The 22,789-nt window shown below is 40.2% G+C and overlaps 1 protein-coding gene across 2 annotated transcripts in view; it reads right to left on the bottom strand.

Moving 5' to 3' along the window:
- Positions 1 to 22,789, bottom strand: part of fam184ab (family with sequence similarity 184 member Ab) — a 156,831-nt gene that overhangs the window by 75,105 nt on the left and 58,937 nt on the right. For both annotated transcript variants that reach the window (XM_084377391.1, XM_084377392.1), the window contains exons 2-8: positions 18,717 to 18,836; positions 17,400 to 17,558; positions 15,597 to 15,836; positions 13,891 to 13,974; positions 12,684 to 12,935; positions 6,149 to 6,284; positions 4,257 to 4,438 (exon numbers count right to left, since the gene is read on the bottom strand). In XM_084377391.1, the coding sequence (XP_084233517.1) occupies positions 4,257 to 4,438; positions 6,149 to 6,284; positions 12,684 to 12,935; positions 13,891 to 13,974; positions 15,597 to 15,836; positions 17,400 to 17,558; positions 18,717 to 18,836 (1,173 nt within the window). The remainder of the gene's footprint in view (positions 1 to 4,256; positions 4,439 to 6,148; positions 6,285 to 12,683; positions 12,936 to 13,890; positions 13,975 to 15,596; positions 15,837 to 17,399; positions 17,559 to 18,716; positions 18,837 to 22,789) is intronic.

Raw genomic sequence — 22,789 nt, 5'->3', positions numbered from 1 at the left:
GTTTAACACTTCCGGTATTCTGCTGACAAAAAAAACAATGTATTGTTTGTGCATAAAGATGCAACTCTTTGCTTTGTGACAGTACAGACTGGTACGTTTAATGCTGCACTAGTAGAAGCCCAGGAATAATGAATAAATGGACTCAATGTAATAGATATACCAAGTATTTTGGGCCCAGATCCTGATCAAAGTCCCTTAACATTGGGTATTTACTATTACTGAGTCTAATCCTAATTTACCCAAATGTTATCTCAATATGTCAAACACATATTTAATCAACATGGGTAGCCTTCTAAATTTGCCATTCTTTATTTTTCACAAACTACTTGATCCAAATATTGAAGGTCCTGGTTCAAACTATTAAGTTGATCTACTTTAAAGGTCAACTTTGTAAGAAAGAGTTTCATTTCCAACCTGTCAAACACTGAAGCTTTGGGAGGCGACCAACCCGACCTACAATCCCAAAGTGTAATTAATCAATTAATTGTTTATGTGATATGACAGAAAGTTTATCTAAAAGAAAGTGACTGCTGTGGCACAGTGTTCTACCTTTTACTTGGCAATAAAAACAATCCTTGGTTGAGTAAACCAGCTTATGGAGAACATTACAACCATGTTTCGTTTCATCCAGCCATCAAGTTACTCTGCACCTGAACCAGCGTCATCTCAACCTGTGAAAGTGACGGTCAGCGGCAGCTCTTGAAGATTTCAGCTTATCCAGTTTTGTCAACCTGGGAGTTAATCACCTGTGCAACCAAACAATTTTCCGCTTTCACACAGGCTAATTTTCATTCTCATACGAAGTAAAATGCTGCACTGCAGAGTCCGCCTGAGGTGGACAAAACACATTAAATAAAGGATCAGATTGTGATCAGCTGTTTTAGCCGATAGCGATCCATTAAAATATACTCGTATCACTAATATTGGAGTAGGTCTCTGGCACGGTCTGCTGAATCCTGTACGTGAAACCCTTCCTTTCTCAATTTCTAAACCTAAACAGATGCTGCAAATCTTTACAGCTGCATCCCGAAATGGAACATTAACAATCCAATCACTGAGACATCAACACGTTCAGCTGCTTGAATTATTTAAGGATGCAGGAGTTCCATCATTGCCAACACACTGTTGTAAAACATGTAAAATATATAATCTCTTTAGCCTTTAACAGTCATTTTAAAATTAGCCAGTATCTGCCAGATTAAGAGATACTGTATATCAGACATTGGCAACGACATGAAAAAAACTTTCATTTCCCACCAGGGATGTAATCATATTAGTGTGCACTAATTGCTCCAAACCAAGGGCTGTTTTGGAAATGGACCAAGAAACGTCCATCAAATGGGTCAAACTGAGCGAGACCGCTGCGTTATCGTATGGACAAACAAACCGGAGGGGGAAAAAACATCTCCACAGCGTGACATGAACGACGGGGCATGAAAACATCCCGGGAGGTTAATTTCTCCTTTTGCTGAGAAAGGAGGACAAGAGGGGGAAAAAAGGCTCCAAAGAAAACAATTAATGTAATGACTTCTCCACTTTTTCTCTTATCATTCCTGGAAATGTATGTCAAATTATCTTAAAACACCCAGTCCAGTCAAGCCCAAATTTAATTCAAAGCTGTTGTTGAACCATTTGGAGTACAGGCATGGTTCTGGGCTTTTTTCAAAGGTTACCGTCTGATCATTTTTATCAAACAGTCAGATGCTATATAAGTGCTTCTGTCATTCATCTATAGGAGTTGAACACACTCAATTATCTATTTTTCTCACCTAAATTCTTTAAAACAAAACTGTAGCTGCTCCTGCTCCTAATCACCATGTCGCTGAAAATGCACACTTAACACATTTTTTTCTAATTAAATATCCAGGCGCAAATGCCATTTTGGGACCTGATAATACCCCTGCCTGAGAGTAACAAGAGTATTAAACTCATTATAGTTATTTATTTCCTTACTTACACTAACTGCGTGGTTTATTTGGAAAATTGGTAGCGTATGGAACAAAGAGTGGATCTCCTGTCTATCAAATTGCTCCTTGGCTGTTGCAGGCCACATGACGGGCATATAAGCTCATAACTGGTCAAATGAGCGGTCAATTAATAGTTCAGAGTTTGGCAGCCATCTTAGGTATCTCTGTGTTGCACTTACTTCTTTTGCTGGGAGAGGACAAGAGGGAATAAAAAGCTCTAAACAAAACAAAACATTAATGAGGAAAATATAGTGGTAATAAAGGAGAAGAGAAAAGAAAGCCAAGCCGCCCATTAATGTAATGACTTTTCAACAACTTTTTTTTAATTAAGTCAGATAACTAACATCATCTGAACAGTTTTCTCTCTCCCAGTTTGCAAATGTTGCTAATTTAAACACAATTGATCCAAAAATCACTAATGCAAAGAGGCTGGAAACCACATTCTGCTGCGAATATCACCAGATTTGTTTCATAAATGTAACGATTGTTGGTTACAAAACCAGCCACAGCACGTTCATTAACGGTCACAGATTACTGTGATTAATCCATTTCGAGCACAAATCAGTTGAGCGCTGAGGGGAAGGTGCTGCTGCCGTATGTGGCGCGAGATCCTCCATTATCCCAAGGAGGACATTCATATTCACAGCAGCCTCGCTCAGTGGGAGAACTCTCCCAGCTCCCAGAGGATTACACTGCACAAATGTCAGAGATAAAAGGATGGGAAAACACACATGAAGCAGCAACACTTGACATTTACCGTCGGCTGTGGTTGGTCTGCTGACTACACTGTTCCTTAAATCACCTGACCTTTAAGCTTCTTGGTTTTTAAAGAGAGGAGCAGCCAGCTTTATTTTCTGCAGAATGCAGTGATCGACAGGTTTGACCCTTTCAACAGTTTGCTGATTATAGGTTGCTCATGATGTGTTTAAAACATTGCTGCATGCAAACGATTCACTTTCTTCCTAATCTGTGGAAACGATTCTGCAATAGAATCACTGACTGTGATTCAGAAAGGTATAGATAGACAGTGGGAGTCTTTATGCATTCTGTACAGCTGTGTGCATGTTGTTTTCTCTATAAAGAAATATATCAATAATTCAAGTCAAACAGTCCTTTAACATTTACAAAGACTGGCCTTGGGGAAAACATAAACCTCACCCCAAGAGTATACGGGGGGATTACTGTCTCTATAAAGTCACAGGAAATGTCAGTGTTACAAAACTAGATAAATAAAAAAACAGAATTGAAAGAAACAGTTTTCCTCTCACTTTGGGGCAAATACGTATTAGAATTGCTTCATAGCGCCCAACAAACTGGCTTTCACTTTTGGCCTTTTCTCTCCAAATGGCTGGATTTTGGGGATTACTGAGGACTTTCAGTAAAAACAGGGCCTGATGACATGGGAGAAGTGGAGCTCAAGGGAGGCAAACTTCCTACATCTTCTCAAAACTAAGGTAAGAATCGAAATATGAAAGGCTAGGGGTGCTTCCTGGATTCAAATTGAGTATGTCAGAGGTGCTTTATGGATAGGGGACAGGATGCAAAATTAACTTTTTTTGTCCACTGGTTGTATGGCTAGTGATTGTTCACATTCTACCAGCCACTCAGTAGATTACCATTGTAACCATTTTTTAGCTGTTGAGCTGAGCAAATCCACCTGCCACTTGCATATTTTACCAGTATTTGGCTATTGGTTGTCATGATTTTGGTTTTTGGTTATTGTCTGTTTCATTTTGTAGTTAAATCCTCTTGTGTCCTGTGTTCCCAGTGTTTTGTTTCCTACCCGTGTTCCTGCGCTCCCCCCAGGCTCATGTACACTCTCAGGCACTCACTTTTTAAACAACTAAAATGCCTTCAGACCTTAAAACAAGCACATGAAGCCTTGGTCAGGGAGACCTTAATGTGACTATCAAGTTTCTCTGACTCTGAAATCTTGATGTCAAAAATGCATGGAGCTTGCACTATGAAATAACGGGCATGGAGGCATGGACATTCATTGTAAGCAGGAGGACCAATGTTCTAAAATCCTTAAATGTGTTTGCTTTGAGATTTCTTGGTGGTTTAAATGGACGGTTTTTATATGCAAGGTCCTATTCTTCAACATACAAGCACAGAATTTTTTACTAACTGTATTTGAAGGATGAAAAACTCCACCAAAAACTTGAGTCACAGCATCCTGATGGCTTATTGGTTATTCATAACAGTGTTATTCTGGTCTGAAGTGAATACAAATCATACCACCGACACACGCAACCACACACACACACTCAGACATGCACGAACACACACCTTCTCCAGGGACTGAAGCTGTTGTTTCTGTCTTTCGTCCAGAGCCTGACACTGGCTCTGCAGAGCCTCCCTCTCTTCCTCCATCCTCAGCACTTTGTCCTTCAGTCGGTTCCGCTCGTTGTCCAGGTCCCTGATGGCTGCTTCCTGGGTCATCTGGGTGGCCTGCAGGCTGCTTATCTGACCTATGACAGGGGACAGCGGGGCAGACAGACGTGAGAGGAGTGCAAACAGTACAGAGTGATGTCATCTGCATTTGTCGTTCTTGGAGGTTTCTTGTCGATGCAACAAACAAAAGTAAACTGGTGTCAGCAACTTCGTCCTGTATTTTACAATCAATTTTGTCATCGAAGTAAATTTTGCTTTGAGCCACATTCATTTGTTTAAATCTAATGAATCAGTAGCAACATATCCATTCTGAGCATGTCATTTACAGCGTTGGGGAGTAGTGAACAACAAATAATTAAATTAGAAGTTTAACTACATTTTGCTGGAGCGAAATACAGTAAGTATTAAGTACATTCAAATAGCTTGAGTAAACCAAGCTAGATTTCTCCCTTGGGTGGCTTTGCTGTTGTTCAGTTTCTATTGGAAGGTTGAGCACTCCTGACACTGTTTATTTCCAGGCGACATGGAAGCTGTTGTAATGGTTGCTATGAGAAGCTAGACGTTTTTCAGGGATACGGCTAGTGTAGGAGTTGTTATTTTGTGTATTAAAGTATTGTGTGTATTTTTCCATGAATGTAACTGTATCTCACTCTGTAGTCTGAATTAGAAATATATATATTTTTTTCAGAATTGAATAAGCAAGTTTTTCTCAGAGGAAAATAAGGCTGTTTGAAGCTAGAAAAGTGGCAGGGTCCACCACATATAAACAAAGTCGATGAAGTATGAAATAGTGTTGTCCTTTAAGGTCAGTTTGATTATTCAGTTTATTTAGTCAATCTCCCCCAAAACTACTAAGTGAACCTTTAATGGTCACTGCACCAAGTGGGTTTGGGCCATAGTTTCTATCAATTAGTGTGCTCATCAAGTTCAAATCTGAGGGTGCCTGATGGGTTGGAGTGCCCAGGTTGGACCAATTTATTTGCAAGAGAAAACAATCATGACATAAAAGAGTTGTTAGCCAAAATCCACCACTGTCTGAGCAATGCAGGATAATTACCAAAGTTACGGGTGCACTAACTTTCAGTTTTACCTCCAAATAAAAGTCTTTATACTGTATAATTTGACTGAGCAGCTGGTTTGTTTACCACCAACATTTCCAACCAACCAACCGAGCACAGCAACCAAAAACAACCTCACAGTTTAATTAAATGAGGAGCTGGATGTGACTGTCATAGCTGGATCTACCCGCTGGATTTGTTTCCCTCACATGTGAGCAGCTCCAGTGGAAACTGATAAAACATTCTCATCGGACACGAGGAGCTCATAGGAGCTAATGGGCCGAGCGTAATTCAGCATCGACTTGCTGCCATTTCTCACACGTTTCAAAGTCATGTTCATGCGATGTTGCTTCACAAAGTATCGACTGAGAGACAACACGAGAGATGACATCAGAGTCTAACATGCGGCAGGAGTGCACACAAACGCACACCTTAAACTGGGCATAATTGATGTGAGAAGGGTTCCCTCTGCCTCTGAGGGACTGGGAATAACATTAGCCGGGATATACTGTACAGCGTAAAGCCATTAAAGTGTTAGAGGCCATGATGCTGCAGACATGATGAGCAAATCTGTAAGTGGATATGTTTGATGTGATTGCACGACAAGGCCAGGAGGTGTGTTGTGAAGAGAGGAGAGGAGAGGAGAGGAGAGGAGAGAAGAGAAGAGAAGAGAAGAGAAGAGAAGAGAAGAGAAGAGAAGAGAAGAGAAGAGAAGAGAAGAGGTCTTACTGGCTTTGAGCAGTATTTCAGTTGCTTGCTGCTGAACTCGGTCTCTGGCCGCCTCGAGTTCACACTCAGCTTCCTTCTGACGGATCTCCACAATCTCTGAGTTCTGGGTCACCTCCTCCAGCTGCTTGGTTAAGTCCTGGAGGGGAATCAAATCAACACAGAAAACTCTGTTAGCAGCCATACCTGACTTCCATGAGAAACATTACCTAGAAGAGAACAAATCAACCCCTAGGCTTTTTGGAGCTATTTTGTGAGTTTTGGCTCAGTGTAGAGCTGTCCAGCTCTGTTCACTCTCACAGCATTACTTTGGGCTTCAGCAGGCAATTGATTTTTTTGAGAAAAGGCTCTGAAAACATTACCTGGTCAGCAACAAATAAAAAAGCAAACACAGTTACTAATTAGCTGGTGAACATAGTGGAGCGTTGAGCCTCCAAAGAGCCAGATATTTAAAACTGAGCTAGAAGGAATGTGAATGTGAATGAGTCCAAAACAAATAACTCTGATGTATGTAACTCTAAATGTATAATGTTGGTTTGTAATTGCTGGATGTGTAGATAACAAGGGTGCACAATTCATCATACACATGCATCGATTTGATTTTAGATTTAAACAATTCTTTTTAGACTTGCACTTTCACTTACATTTTTAAATTCGTCTCTCTAAAGATATAGGTATTTTACAACAACAGCTTGACTTTATCCTGGTGGCTTTTTGTAGGGTTAGGGTTAAACAAGTTCAAATAATATTCAACAAAAATAAAGATTCCAGTGTCCAACAGAAACTACCACCCTTTAGTGATTCAACAATAAAACAAGAAAAGCTAGAAATACAGTTTTCTCAAATCTGTGCAGAGCAACCCTCCCCAGAAAAATCAATAAAGGATCTCTGAAAATGAAATAAACTCAACATCTTCAACGCTGTCTGAGTTTCTTCTGTTTCCCAGTTAGTTGATCTTCTTCATGCACACGGGGTATGTGTCTGGAAGTGCAGCTGACGATCCTGTTTTTGATTTAGATTATCAAAATTGAAACTTTATTTCAATCAATGCTCAATTTAGAATTGAAATCTTGACACCCTGAGTAAATAAACAAAGTCTGCTAACTTCAGGTTTAAGTGGGAAAAGAGGTTTACTAAATAGTTGAATGTGTTATTTTTTGGTTATGATGCAAAGTACTCTACTCATTAGAGCTCGACAGATACTCGATTTTTCAGGCTGATGCCTATACCGCTATAGGGAGTGAACAATTCCAATATGGATTTATGTAACGCAGGAAGGATATTTTACAGTTTAACACATAACACTGCACTAAAACAACACACTTCCCTGGGAATTAAATAATTGCAAATTACCCCAAGCATCTTTTTCTGACTTATGAGCTCACAAAAAACAAGGTTTCATATTGGAGCATATCAAACAGCAAATATACCGATATGATATACAGTATCTGTCGTAGGCCAATATTGGCTAACCGATATATCAGTCGACTCTAGTATTCATATTCTTGGTTTTTACCTGTGACCTCTATGAATTTAGAAAAGTTAGTGACGTGGTTTGACGGGAATGAAGTCAATGTTTGTCGCACTTTATAATTTTTTACCGATGTACCTTTTATTTATCGGTTATGCAGCTGCTGCAAGTTCATAGTTTTGTATTCTGTCATGAGATTTCCTATCTGACCGTCAGACATCTACTGTAATACAGTAAATGCATTTTGATCGATCATTCTTAAGACAAAAAAAAATGCATTATGTGGATCAATACATCCATATTTGAAGCAACTTTGAAACTTTGACAGGATGATGAACGGAGGCAGAATAAAAATGCAGTTCTTGGTCTGGAGCAAAAAACTGTCGTGAGCTTGAGACGTACAAATGAAAATATAGAGCCAAAGGGATGAAGGAACATCCTACTGCTCTTGAATGAAAAATTTAACAACTGGTATATGTTCATGTTACAATTTTGTTGTAGTTGCACAAGTTTTTCTTTGTGTATCTTGGACTCACCCCAGCTAGTTTGTCAAACTTACAGAACAAAGCATATTGGTGGCATATTACTAATACTGAAGATCAGGAATGTAAATCCTGACTGCTGCTCAATTAATAAGAAGGAGACTTCAGGGAGGGATTTGACGTGCACACACACACACACACACACACACACACACACACACACACACACACACACACACACACACACAGACACACACACACACACACACAGACACACACACACAAACACACACAGACACAGACACACACACACGGTCACGCAGTACAGTTGCTGTGTGATTTAGCACTCGGTAAGAACTCATGAGAGGCAATTTCACATCTTTCAATCCCATCAAGCAGGCTGCCTCAAACTTAATTACTGCCGCTACGGCTAAGACAAAGAAACCTCAGACTGATAATAACCACAGAGGAGTCACACACAAATTAGATGTGATGTGTGTGTGTGTGTGTGTGTGTGTGTGTATCTGTGTGTGTGTTAGACTGTTGGGTGTGTGGTGTGTGTGCTGATTTCCCTGATGAGCCCATGGCAGGTAGTTGTTCTATGTGACCTGGAGGTTAAATGAGAGATCTGTAAAGGGAGAGTGTGTGTATGTGTGAGCGTGTGTGTGTGCTTCGTCCATCTTTTACATCTCTGTCAGGACCAATTCAGGTTTTTTAAGCCTCGAGGGTGACATATTTTTTCATACACAAGGACATTTTGTCCGTTCCTCTGCTCTTCAAAGGGCAGTTTGAGAATTAAGACTTGTTTTTATTGATTTTAGTGTTGAAGTTAAAACTAGATTAAGGTCAAGGTCAGCGTCAAGGTTGGCGCTGTTGATGTCATTTTGATGGTGAAGGTTTTCATTATGTCAGCGAGGGTCCTCACAAGTGCAGTGCATAAACATGTGTGGTCTTGTTTGTCTGTCTATGTGAGGGCCAGTTTGAGCTTCAGATCTTAAAGCCTCTAGTCAAACGTGTTTTCTTCTCATTCCGACACCATGTGTCCTGGCGTCCATGTAGATGTCCTTTGACACATAACACCCATCTAGACACTGCTGCGGACCAAGTACACCCCCCATGGCTGCAGCAGTATCTGATGGCAGTGGACCCCTAGCAGGACAATGCATCCAGCCACACGACAAAAATAATTCAGGGATAGCTCGAGCAACGTGAGAAGTTGTCTGTTGAGTTCCCATGATCCTGCCATGTTTGCCTGTTCCTGCCATGGGTCCCTAATAAACTTCATCCATTGATATTACAGCCTGCTGTCTGGTGCATTTGGGTCCACCTTCTTTGCTCTCATCGTGACAGTAAGTTTTCAGAAAACTTTCAGAAATACGGAACAAAATGAAATTTAGCATTAATGAGTCTTTGCTGATGACAGGCTTGTCTGGAGTTAATGATGTTTTAAAACTGCAAGTTGAGATAACATTTCCTACAGATTCTTTACAATAAAAATCAACTGTTGAGCGTTTATTGTGATGCCCTGAAAACAGGAAATGTTGGGTCTGGACCTGGAGACAGGTTGGGCGCAATTTGGTCCCACTCAGGAGATGTCCATCTCAGGTACAGCGCAGCACCACTCGGCACGGTTAAATCGGTAATGGAATATGTATGATATTGTGTGCTATGTTAGGACCAATTTGGGTTTTAAAGAACAAGATTTTAGGAAAAGTTGGTATATATGTTCAATCCTGAGGTCTTCAATAAGCATTACTGCAAGACCATTTCCCACTGAAGACGTAATTCCTCAAAAACAGGTTCTGAGGTTCTTAGTAAACGTTATCCTCGCAGGTATGAAAAAGTGCATTTATTTGAAATGATTTCCAGCATAAGATGTGCATGATCTCTCTGTAGGGTTCCCCACTAGTACAGTGTACAACCCCTATAGTTATATACATAAAATAATAGTTTAATAGTTTGATTAATCATATCTGTGATGATTTATTTGGGCTAAAAGAAGAATCTAATTATTGCAGACATTTAGTCATCATCCCTGATTCACCACTACTCATATTTAAACACTAAAAAAAACCAACACACAGATGCTCTCACACACTGAGCCTCAGTTCTGTCAATCATCCTGATTGGACCTGGCTGAATCCTGCACTGCCGTTTAAATATAAAAGGCCTCGGAAACTCAATGATTTATTGTTTTATCTCACTAAAAGCTTCCAACAACCAGTCCAGATACCTGAGAGTGAAGTATTTAGTGACAGCGGCAATTTAACATAGCTTCAGTGGAGTATTTCACTTGGGGGATGATTTGTAATTTTTGGCGTGCACATTCCGACGGACGCTTGTGAAGAGTCAGCCATTAATTACGTCTGTCTCAGTTACTCCAAGCCATCATTTGCTCGCATTTCTATGGTGATTTGCCTCCTAAATCACGAGCTGGAGGAGGACGACGGAGAACACTGAAGCAAGGAGCATCCTGACACCAAGCACAAGTGTTCTATTTGATGCTACTATTTCTACCCGTGGTGCAGTAATTATGTCTTCCTCAGACTGGGGAACATTTTGATTTGGTGCAACGTTTTAATTTTCCACTCTGAAAAGGAATTTAGCGAAGAGAGTCTAAAAATGTCTCCACGCTTGAGAAGAATGCTACGGAAACCAAGCGATCTCTAACTTTAGGCAAGAGGAATAATGAGATATGTGTATTGTGATTATCAAACCAAAGATTAAAACATGTGCTGTGAGCTTGTTAAGGTTAATTTAAAATCTATTATCTCTCGACAATGAACTCACAGCAGGAGCAGGACGATTAAGGGATGTGTTCATAGACTGGGGTAGAGATAATTGTGACATTACCTGAGAAACAATACATCAAACACATCAGCTATGTACTGTATGAAGACTGTAAAAGAGCAGGATCAAACTGTGTCTACTCTCTCATATCTGTTTTTCTTAAATCTTGTACTAAATCTAGAGGAGCTGTCAAGTAGAGTTGGTTTCCAGCTCTCTGCTCTGTCTCTCTGTTGTTGTTTCTTTATCTGGGTTACACTTAATTGCTCTGATAACTAATGAAATTATTAACTCCAGGCACACCAACCACTGCTGACCTTGTTCATATTCTCAGTAACACCGAGTAGAGGGTGGGGGGGGAGGGGGGGACCCCTCACTGTCTTCTGTGCAATCAGTGATAATTTCCCACAAACTTCAGAGCGTAACATAACAACAAAATAGACCTACTTAACCAATTCCCCTGGAGCACATGTCAACTTTATTTTCAACGGTGGTGATAATCATGTGAGTCTTCTCCTCACAGAGCTCAGGAAGCAGAGTTTCAAAAAGGAGACGAACACAGCATTTCTATGTTTGCCCTTCACAAAGTGCACAGAAAGGTAGAGTGAGGGGGAAAGATTCCACACTTAAATGGCTGCTGAAAAAAGATACTCGATGCCAATCAAAACTAGACACCATCAAGTTTCCATTTTGGGCAATTTAGATTCAATATGCAGGCAGGCTGTGGCACACAAGACCGACTTAAAATCTGAAGAACCTGAAATTAAGCTCCACCTTAAAGGTCTTAAAGGCCTTGTGAAGTTTTCTTATAAACAAACAGAAGCAAATTTTATATTTTGTGTTTCTTACCGAAAAGTACAGTGTGTATCCATGAGGTCAAACAAACATACCGAGCGTATCTCCTTCTCATAAATCATTTGCAATATTTTAATATTTTATGCGTTGTTTATGTCAATGTTTTCATGCGTTCTTCACGTGTTTCTTTGCATGTTATCACCACCACCTTTTAGTCAGCGGAAAAAAGTGAAACTGGTGGGTGTAATGTGTATCTTGTCATCCGTGTGCTTGTACATGTTCACACTAGAAAAGCAGCTGGTAAAAATATGGCTCCATAACGCCGCTAGTTGTCAAAAACTCCCCGGGGAACTTTGAAGTTATCCAGTATTGATCTACTGCTGCATGATGACACACCAAGACACACACACAGACTCACAAGGTGAAAACATAACTAAAGGATGCTGTCGTGGCTAGTGAAAAATTCTGTTGACAACTGTTTTGTTTGTCATTATGATGCATATAATTATACACCAGAAAAAAGTGATGGATAACTAGTTGGATATGTTTGACTTTTATGTTTTCAGCTCAAAAAGCTGTCAAAACATACTCAAAGTGCCATTTTCTGTTCTCACCATATGTTGAGATCTTTGAACGACAGTGATTAAATGTCTGAACAGTTTTTAATATCAGAAATAAACTCTGACTCAGACATCTTGTTGAACATCTACTTTTTGTGATTAAATCTGTGAATTACCAACACCTGACGGTCCATGTAAATTGTTTCCCATTTTATCTCATTTAATCCCATAAACCCATTTTATTTTACACACCCATTTCATGGTCTGTTTCAGAGGACAAATTTTGTGGGCTGTCCGTAAAAACGACATCAGAAAATGGCCAATCATGGATTTTATTAGAAAACATTACAGGGTGTTCTGACACTATTTCTCTGACACTGTCCAGCTATAGTAGAATCATGATGTAGACGTGTTTGAATCAGCTGTTCTGGGCTCAGACTCACCTTCACGTTGCCCTCAGAGGCGTTGAGTGACGACTGAAGCTTGTAGGACTTCTCGCGGTTCTCCCGGGCTTCATCTGACACCCTGGCCAGCTCGGCCCTCAGTTTGCCGAGGGTTTTCTGGAGCGCCGCCTCCTGAGTCTGAAATTCCCGCCGCAGCTCGGCCTCGGTGCGTTTCCATGCCAACAGGTTGTCGGCAGTCAGCTGCTGAGTTCTCTTCATGGCCTCCAGCTCGCGCTCATAAAAGGCCTGAGCCTGCAGACAGACGGACTGGTGTGTCAATCATCCAGACAGATTAATGGAAGAATACATACTGACTTTTTATACAAACTTTTCCCTGTTCTTTCTTCTCTATTTTGGATGATTTGAGGAGCTTTCTCATCAAAATGCAATCCTGTGCAAAGATAATGAAAGCAAGTAAAAGCTGAAGCCAAGATGAATTGGCTGACAGTGTTCACTGTCAGTGAGGACAGCTTTTATTGAAATTAATAGCCTCTAAATGCAGTACTTAAACTGTGCCATTCTGCCTTCGCTCTGCACTTTCAGCAAGGTCAAGATTATAGCGCCAACAAGTGTAATTTTTCGTGCTTTTTAACCATTACTTACCCAAGAAGACTGAGCAGCAACTGTGTTTCACTTTGTTTCATTATTGAAATATTAAAATAAGTCAAGTAATAATAATGATGATTATTAATGTTTTACTGACAGTAGATATAATGTGGGTACTTCTGTGTTTCACAGTATTATTCTTGTTTTTTTGTTTTTTCTGGTTGGTTCCCAGAAAGAATAGCTTCTGCCATACACGACTATACATGACAGTACATGACTATACTCCTTAAATGATATTATCAGTTTTAAAATTTAAATTTTTTATTCGACAAAATCTAAAAACAGATCTCCAGAAGAATTTCCATGATTTTTAGGGTTTAGGATTAAAAAACAGGAACATAATGTGAAGCAGGAGGTTTGAGGCACAAGTTACAGGGAAAAAGTAAATAATTAATTTCCCCTCAATTAAAAATTACACTTGCACAAAAAGATGCACATTGGCTAAAGTTAATCACCTGATTTTGTGCAGGTCAGACTGCACCATCATGCATCTATGAAGTTTACACATACATTAATTTGACTTTATAAACTACACCTGTTTAGTCCATTGCACAGATGTCACTACAGCCTCATATCCTCCATTTTATCTACAGTACTGTACCTTGCTAAGTTTGGCCTCGTACTCCTCCACCAGCCTCTTCTTGTCCTGTTTCAGCTCCTCCACCCGCTCCGTCAGAGAATCCACCTGCGACACATCAGCACAGCATGAGAAGGACGGCTCATGTTTGGGAGAGTTTAGAGCGATCAAAAAACAGAGAGGCTGTCTTAAGGTGCGTTCTGTTCCACAGTGTGCGTAAACAGTACTCCCTCCTGCCTGTTCAGTGAATGTCGGTTACGGGGAACTCAACAAAATGTCTCCACTCAGAACACTGTGCAACCTCACCAAAGCAGACATCGCTTCCTTTGTGTGTTACCCTGGAAACGTAAATACCTTAGATACCTGTTGCTGCTACTGTGAAAATGTTACACTTCTGAAATAAAATATTGAGCTCTATGTAACATTTAGTAGAAATTCACATGTATTAATGACTTTTTTTATTTGCCATATGTGAGCTGATTGTCACATGACATGAAAAATAAGACCTTCCCCGTCGTTCCCTGTTGCTTGAGCCTGTGGATGACATGTGGAAGTAGTTTAATGCTGCTCGACTGTGGATTTCTTTGAAGGACTCAGTCACGACAGTCTGAAAGATGTGACTTCATGCACATTCTCCAGTGTCTCGTATCAGTGCCTCTCTCCACTCTGCTAACAGAGAGCGATCAGAGAGCAATAGTAGCTGACGTTAGTTTAGAAATTGAGTCTGCTAACGTAAACTAACGACCGGCGTCCAGCACAACTCAGAAGTTACACAGAGCCCCTTTAAATGATTATTATCATTTTATATTTATATTATACTGTCTTTGATAATCATGAATAGTGCATGAAATGAATGACAGGTTTCTTACACCCTGCTGTTGTCACTATTGTCAAACTAACACTTCTAAGGTAAAAGAAGGGAATGTAGGCCAACAGTATCTGGTTCCCATTGAGATATTAGACTATTTGTTTCATAAATTATTTGAGCCCTGATGTTTTAAAGGTAACTACAATCAAATATCACCAATATCCGATTGAGAAGCTCCATTTTCTGCTACTTTATACTTTGATTTCACAACATTTCAGAGGCAAGTATTGTACTTTCTACTCTCTACATGTATTTGATAACTTTAGTTATTAATTACTTTGCAGATTGGATGTTGCATCAGAGCAGAAGTAGTGCATTTTTAAATTAATTTATATCATCGTCTACACATACTGTACATGGAAATATATGTATTTTTACTTTTAAGTACATTTATTGCCAGAAAATTACTTTTGATATTGAAGTACATTTAATATCAGATAGTTTAAGACTCTAACTCAAGCACTGTTCACATGGTGACTTTCACTTTTGACTACTTTTACAACACTGCCTACAGTTTGGAATATATCTTAACATGGCTGAGTACCCTGTGCAGTCCACTTCTCAGGGAACTACGAGGCGATCAGAACGCAGGCTGAGTAATTCGGTGTTCAGAGATAAAACTACTTATAATGTGTATAGAGTTTCCTCACACCCCGCTGGTTTAATAGCAGAGACGTTCCATATAAAAGATGTTTGAGCTGCTGTGCTCAGTAGAGTAGATGTAGAAGGTTAATTCGCTGGCTCGTACACAAATAGTTAATAACATAATAATCACTGCTGTCCTACTTTCTCCCTGTAGTGATTCAGTTTGTTGCTTCGGCTTTCAGGAGCTGCTCCACTTTCGCAGTTGTTAGTGTGTTACCTCGGCTTTATGAAGCTGTCCCAGTTTCTCCTGGTCTTTACTGTAGTTTGCGTTCTGACTCTGGTGGCTGCGGAGGAGCTCCTGGACCTCCTGTCTGTGCTGGGCCTTCAGCTCCTCCAAAGCCACCTTCTTCTCCTGCTCGAACTGGTTCTGGGCCGAGCTGAACGTGCGCAGCTTCTCCTCGAAGGACCGTCGCATCTCCTCCACCTCCCTCGACATGGAGACCACTCGCTGCGTGTGCTGCCAAAGAACCACAGGGAGGAAAGACTGAGCGGACAGGAAGATTGATTTATGGGTTTGTAGGTTTCTTGCACCACGGGTAAACTTTTTAAAAAGCTTTGAGCCAGCTGGTGCTTTACTGACTCGGGGGAATTTGACCTTCTGGCTGCTCTAAATTAGCACTGAAAACCAGCAAACACACCAAGCAGAAATGAGAACAGCAAACAGCTTATAAGTCATATCCAAATATAACAGAAAACAACATCATGTAGCACTGATGTAGCATTTTCCTCTTGTGAGATTGCTTCAGTCAGTCAGGTCAGCCCGTTCCATTCCATCAAATACAGCAGTCTGGTTAGTATGATGCTGTAGTTACCGCTCTGTAGTGTCTTTTCTGGAAGCTTCCCTCTAGTCAAAGAGTATAAATAGCGACAAAAGTTCTAGCAAGATGTTAAAAAGGTGTAATTGCATCTGTCTTTACAATATACCGTATAGACCATACTGACACAGCGGCCATTTTCCACTGATGTCACGTTGAGAGTGCGTTCCAGGTTGCAATTTGTAGCTCTAAACGTAAAGAATCTGATATATTGTTGTCATTTCAACTGAAAAGATGATGGATAGTGAAAGTCTAGAGGGACGTTGAGCCATATTTCGTGGTAAAACAACATATTTGATAACAAATGAGCTAATGTTAGCATTCAACCACTTCCTAGCTAACATTACCATTTGATTACATCCAGTATGTTTCACTTCCAGGCTTAAATAAATGCCCACAATGTGAACTTTTAAAGTTTACATTGTGGGAAGTGGTTGGATGCTAATGTTAGCTGCTGTCTAACAGAAGCTAAATGGTTGTCAAATATGTTGTTTTATCTTGAAGTATGACCAGATGTCCCTCTGGACACAGATTCCCTGCATTTATATGACAAACCCGGAACAGAGCTGTATGAGATCTGAGCTTCCCAGCCTAAGCGGAAAATGGTCGCAAACAGACACTCAGGATCTCCACACTGCGATAACAGTGGGTGAAGTAACTCTGAAATTGCACGGAAATGATATGTTTTCTCTGTTTCATTACTGAGTGCAGTCACTGAGTGATCTGTGTGGGTTTCAACCACATGCTTGTGTTCATTATGTGCATTTTTTCAAGAGAATGAATAACATGAACTGGGATGTCCTTGGTGTGTTGGTACGGAATGACCCATCTGTTGTCTGGCCGATGGAGATGCATAAATTTGCCGACATGAAAATGAAGGTGTGTTAATTCTCATCTGGATACAAGACAAGAAATAACAAGTGAAACTAAATAAGCCCTGATATTACTGCTACTGCTACACAGCAAGACAAAGGCTCAGACAAACACAGAGTGCAGTAATGCTGACCGACAAGAGAGCTGACCGACAAGAGAGACTCTCAGCCTCACAGCAGGGGACAGAAACAGACATTAGTACTGATTACCTGCAGCTGTGACATCATGCCGGGCACAGCTCACACACACACACACACACACACACACACACACACACACACACACACACACACACACACATTCATGCATTCACCGACACACAAACTGTCTACCTGAGCCTCAGTGCAAAGCTGCATGTCCTCAACCCTCTGGCGGTAGCTCTCGAACTCGGCCAGCGCCTGCCTCTTCATCCTCTCGTGGAGCTCCATGGACTCCTCCAGAGACTGGATCCGCCTCTTCAGGTCCATCTCATCGCTGATCTTACTCTTGTACTGGAGCAAGCATGAAAAGCTCCATTAGTCACATCCTCCAAATCACCTACAATCACCAACTGTATCGACAATGGACTCATCATTTTTTGAGAAAAAAAGGTTAAAATTCTCTGATTCCTGCTTCTTAAAAATAAATACTTTCTGTTTTCTTTTCTCCTTTATGACAGTAAACTGAATATCTCCGCTTAAGGGACAAAAAGAAGACATTTGAGGACATCATCCTGAGCTTTATGAAACACTAGCTGACATTTTTCACCAATTTCAGACATTTTATAGACCAAACAACTAGTTTTATCATGTATTCCGCCAACACATAAGCTACAGAGACAAAACAATGACAGATAACATACATTTTAAGTATTAATATTACAATAGTATAAATATAAAAGTCTCCTTGGCTACTGTAAATAAACAGCATGGATTTTAGCCTCAGGTCCCGCCTTGATTTAGCTCATGATGATAAATAACGTTGAAAATTCAAAGATTCAATAAGTAGATCCAGCTCTGCTCGATTCATTATGTTTCACTGAAGGCACAACAGCGAAGCTTCCCTGAAGGCAGACTTTGTGGAGACGTGTAGCACGTAAATGTCTGCTCCTATATGTTTAGCTGTTCAAGTTTAGTCACATTGCCTCCAGGAGTGATGACATATAGATTTAAATAATTAATATTCAGATGACTAAATATGGATGAGCTCATTCCTAGTGTGATCGCAGCTCTCCGGTGGATCGGCTGCCATGTGACAGTGTAGTAGTTCAGCGTATAGCAGCATTACTAGAATGTAAGATACACAGTGATACTTTCTAATCGTGACCGACTTACATGAATGAGACCGTAGTGAACCCCTTCAACTGTTTAAAGATATTTATAACTCTGTGTCAATCATTCTATATTTATTTATTCCTTCCAGGAAGCAGAGATTGATTACATTACTCATTTAAATTCATTTTCTTTTCCTCCCACGAACCTGCTTTCTGTCTTCACAGCTCCCTTCCAACTAATTGTTCAGACTAAATATCGACAGTATCTTAAACTGTACATCTACAAGGACGACTTAAACTTTTCTGTGATTTCTTATCAATGTAGGACATATGATTTTACTTGGAAAGCATCAGTAAGACGTCAGTGTTTAAATGATAAAACATAGAGGGTATAAACCTGTAATATCTTCTCTCGGGTCTCAGACAGAATCTGCTGCACCTCCTCTTCATGGGCCTCCTTCAGAGTGGCGATGGCCGCCTCGTGTTCATCGTTTTTCGTGTTCAGTGCATAGATAACCTGCAGCAGAGAGGAGAGAAACCCATTAGCTTTGAGACACGTTCATAATCAGGAGTTATTACCGTATTAAAACTGGCTGGAGATGGAGTGCACCTCTCATAGCTCAGGTTCAAACAACACGGACAATGTGAGGCTGCCGTGTGTGATGAATGTTGTTCAAAGATTAAAGAGGACACTGGAACATCATAATGTGAGGGTAAAGTAAGGAAATCTGGAGATCGAAAGAAAGTTGATATTGAACACAACACCTTCACATTTCTTCTTTTTAGGAGAGAAAAGCTTAATTGTTATCATTGTTGTGTGGCCTGGCTCAGGTTCAACCCTTTGTAACACATCAACAAAAACTAAAAACGTTATTATGATTTTAAATTAATCATTTTAAAATAGAAGTCCAATAAGTCCAAAATGATTGTTTTGTTTATCTCTGTGTAAGAATTCTGACGGTAGGTTCCAGCTTCTAACAAGGTTTGTGTGCCAATAGTGTAACCCCGTTGGTATCATGTGCTTTCTGTGTTTTGTCAGCGATCAAGAGTCTTGGTAGTTGCCAGTTTGTGGGAAAAAAACCCTGTAAGAATGGAGTTCTACAGTATTCACCCATACTGTACTGCGTTGCGAGTTGAATTCTGACTACTTTGTGCAAATCAGGGGCATCCGATGCAATGCGATGCCTCTGGAAACTACTGAACAACTATAAAAACTAAACATTGTGGAGTTATAATCTTTTGAGACAGATTCTGCAAATGCACGGCTTGTTTCTTGCCTAAAATGTCTTCAGAAACACATTTCGCTGAGCTATTTTTTTAATATAAAGGAAGGTTTCCAAAGCAGCCCAGAGCAGCAGCCCAAGTGTAGTGTTCCTCCTGTCAGGTACAGCCTTCAGTCTTCGTTGGTTCGTCTGTGTTTCTGATCTGTTTCCTGCCCGTACAGTACTGTTTTTTTCTTTTTTTGCACTCTTGGATTTCTAGTTTGTTGCCAGATTTTTATTGCCTGCTCTTTCGTTTCTGTGGACTACAGCTCTAGTTGATATATGCCCGCCTTTTGTTTTTCAGCCTGTCTCTGTATTTTGCGTTGGTTCTTTTTTTGATAACCAGGACAATGTCATTTCACAAAAAGAAGCCAGCGTCTAAGCAGTATTTAGGCAAACTATAGAACATTCTTGTCCCGCTTTACATAAACGATTCTTCACATTTTTTCTTCAATTCAGCTTATAGATCAAATGAAGCAGAGAAATGCAAATTACTGGCATGTTATAATGCTATTGCATTGCAAATGAGCAACGATGACAAGTAAATGAGCTGTGGCATAGGGCTGGTGTAGAGCTGCATACAGTATATGTGGTGCAAGCCTGGATGTTTCCAGTATTAGCTCAGAAGCATCAGTGGTGCCCCGCAGTTATAAATTAGAAATTGGTTGATGCCTTGTATTGCTGGGGATAAAAATAACACAAGCAAACTGTTGTGCATGAGATTGACCTTTAAATCCATCCCAAAAATACATGCAGCCATCCAGAGAGGCATAATCTGACAGCACAGTGATCCCCTGCTCACAGGCAGCACAGAGAGAGACGGCGAGGACAGAAATGGGTTTTTCACTTCCACATGAAAAACCATGAGTCTCTCTCCGTCCTTCTCTCCCTGCCGTGAGAAACAAAGCGATGTGTTGCCTCTCTGAAAAATCAAGTCAATAATTCAGAACATCGAACTGCGCGATGGCGCTAAAGAGCCTTTGTTTACTTTGCACCAAAGTCCGTCAACAGAATGACAAAAGGGAGAGAGGAGAGGAGAGAAGAGAAGGAGGGCAAGAGCTTTCTTTGAAACAATGATATCCACTTTTTATGCCCTGCCATGCCTTCCTGAGAGATGAAAGGTTTTGGTTTGACAAGTGGTCATGTTTTTCAAATTCCTACTCGTCTATACCCTCCAAACACACACACACACACACGCACGCACGCACGCACGCACACATTCTCTCTGTTTTTGCTCACAGCCACAGAGATTTACTCAATAAGAGAAAGGAACACACTTTAGAATAAAGAGGTACTCATTGGAGTACATGGAGCACCATGGGAATTATGCTCTCATTTGATTTTATCGACCTCATAATGTGAATATGATTATCATCCTTTATTTGCTGGTATGTGGCATATTTAATATATCTCTTCATGTGTGATATCTCTTTACTGAATATAGTTTTTTAAAATGTTAGTTCAAGCCTTTTATGTCGAGTACAGTAATATTTTCATAATATTTTTCCTTCACCTTCGTTTAGGCAAAAATTCAGTTTAATCACTTATTTTTTACCCACATTATTGTGAAAGACTTAGCTGACACTATTTCTTGTCAATATTCTGTTTTTAATTGAAAAAGTAACAGTTTACAATCCTACCACTAACAATAAAGAGTCCACAGTCATGCTAGCTGCTCTGTGAAGCTGTACTGAGCTAAATGCTAACATCAGCATGCTAACATTCCCACAATGACAATACTAACACACTGATGTTTAGCTGGTCTAATGCTTCCCATGTTTTTTGTATTAGTTTACCATGTTCACCCTGGTGGCGCTAGAGGAAAAGTCAGAGGATCACCAAAGTCACTGGGTTTCATCCTCTGGGGAGCATGAACGTCTGCACAAAATTTAATGGAAATCTATCCAAAAGTTGTTGAAATATTCGAGTCAAGAACAAAGTATAAGATTTCCATCCCTGGAGTCACACAGCTAGCATAGCTAATAATTCATATTAAGACGATTTGAAGTCAAGTAGATTATTTGCACAGGCTAATATCACAACTTTATTCCACAGGGTTTACAATCTGCACTTCTAGACCTCTCATGTCAAGTCTCTTTCTCTACTCATTCATGTTCACAACAAACAGGAAATGAAATGTCCAAGATCAGAGGCACCAAATAAAGCTGAGAAAATTCAGTTTGCTCCAAAATAAAACATCTCTTCCTCCGCAAGTCTAAATTATTCAGTCAGCTCAGTCTCTCATCAGCTTAGGAAATGAATGGAGCAGACGTAACAGTTAGAGGAGCTAAAATCTCCACCGCATCCCGAGAGTCATCAGCACACTTCTGCAGATGAAATGCACTAATCATAATGCTGTGGGGTCTGTTGATACACACACGCACACACACACACACTGTATGTGCACACACGTTTATCGAAGTAAACACATGAGGGCAGAGGCTGTTAAGACCCTGATGAACCAATGCACCCGTGTCCAAACTCATCAGTGTAATTTGGCTGACAAATGGCTTGTGTGCTTGTGTGTCTGTATTTGTGTCTGTATGTGTGTGTGTATGTGTGCGTCAAATGCCAGGAAAATGACAATCACTGCCTGAGGGACAAAGGCTGCCAATATTGTCATCATCGTCATCATCATAAGGGATCAGCAGATATTGATCTTGCCAGCCCTCTATCTGCCAAAAGCAGATATTATTCTAAAGGGAGTTGCACACATCAGCCAACATTTGGGGCCAAAATTCACAAAATCTCAATTTAACCTCTTCAATGAAATGAATTGGATAAATAAACTCTGGTTTTAATGCCAAAGAAAAAAAACTAGGCGCCCATCCTGATTTGTGGGGCTCTGTTAGTACTACGATACATACAACTGATCCTCTCAGGCAGAACTTCCTCCCAGAATCTGCTCTTGCTAAGGCAAAATACAGCTGTGCTTATGTGTTAATGTGTTGTGTGGTTACCTCACCAATGCACAAAGAGTTCAGTTTATGATTTAACCAAGGTGTCATACAGTATTGTTCATGTACATTCATTACATATCTAATGAGTTAACATTCTTTCATTCACTTTTTTGGAAGAGGGCAACAATCACAGTGAGGGTAAAGTTTTCAGTTTGTAAAAGTAGGCTGGATTGTTTTCAGCAGTACAGTAATGTAAAGATTCTCCCTTTCTCTTCACTGTCAACAAACACTATCAGCTCTGAAAACAT

The sequence above is a fragment of the Pagrus pagrus genome (genome assembly GCF_965226575.1).
Source record: "Pagrus pagrus genome assembly, chromosome: 16".
Lineage (NCBI taxonomy): Eukaryota > Metazoa > Chordata > Actinopteri > Spariformes > Sparidae > Pagrus > Pagrus pagrus.
The sequence above is the reverse complement of the archived record's forward strand: the minus strand, read 5'-3'. Positions and strand labels throughout refer to the sequence as shown.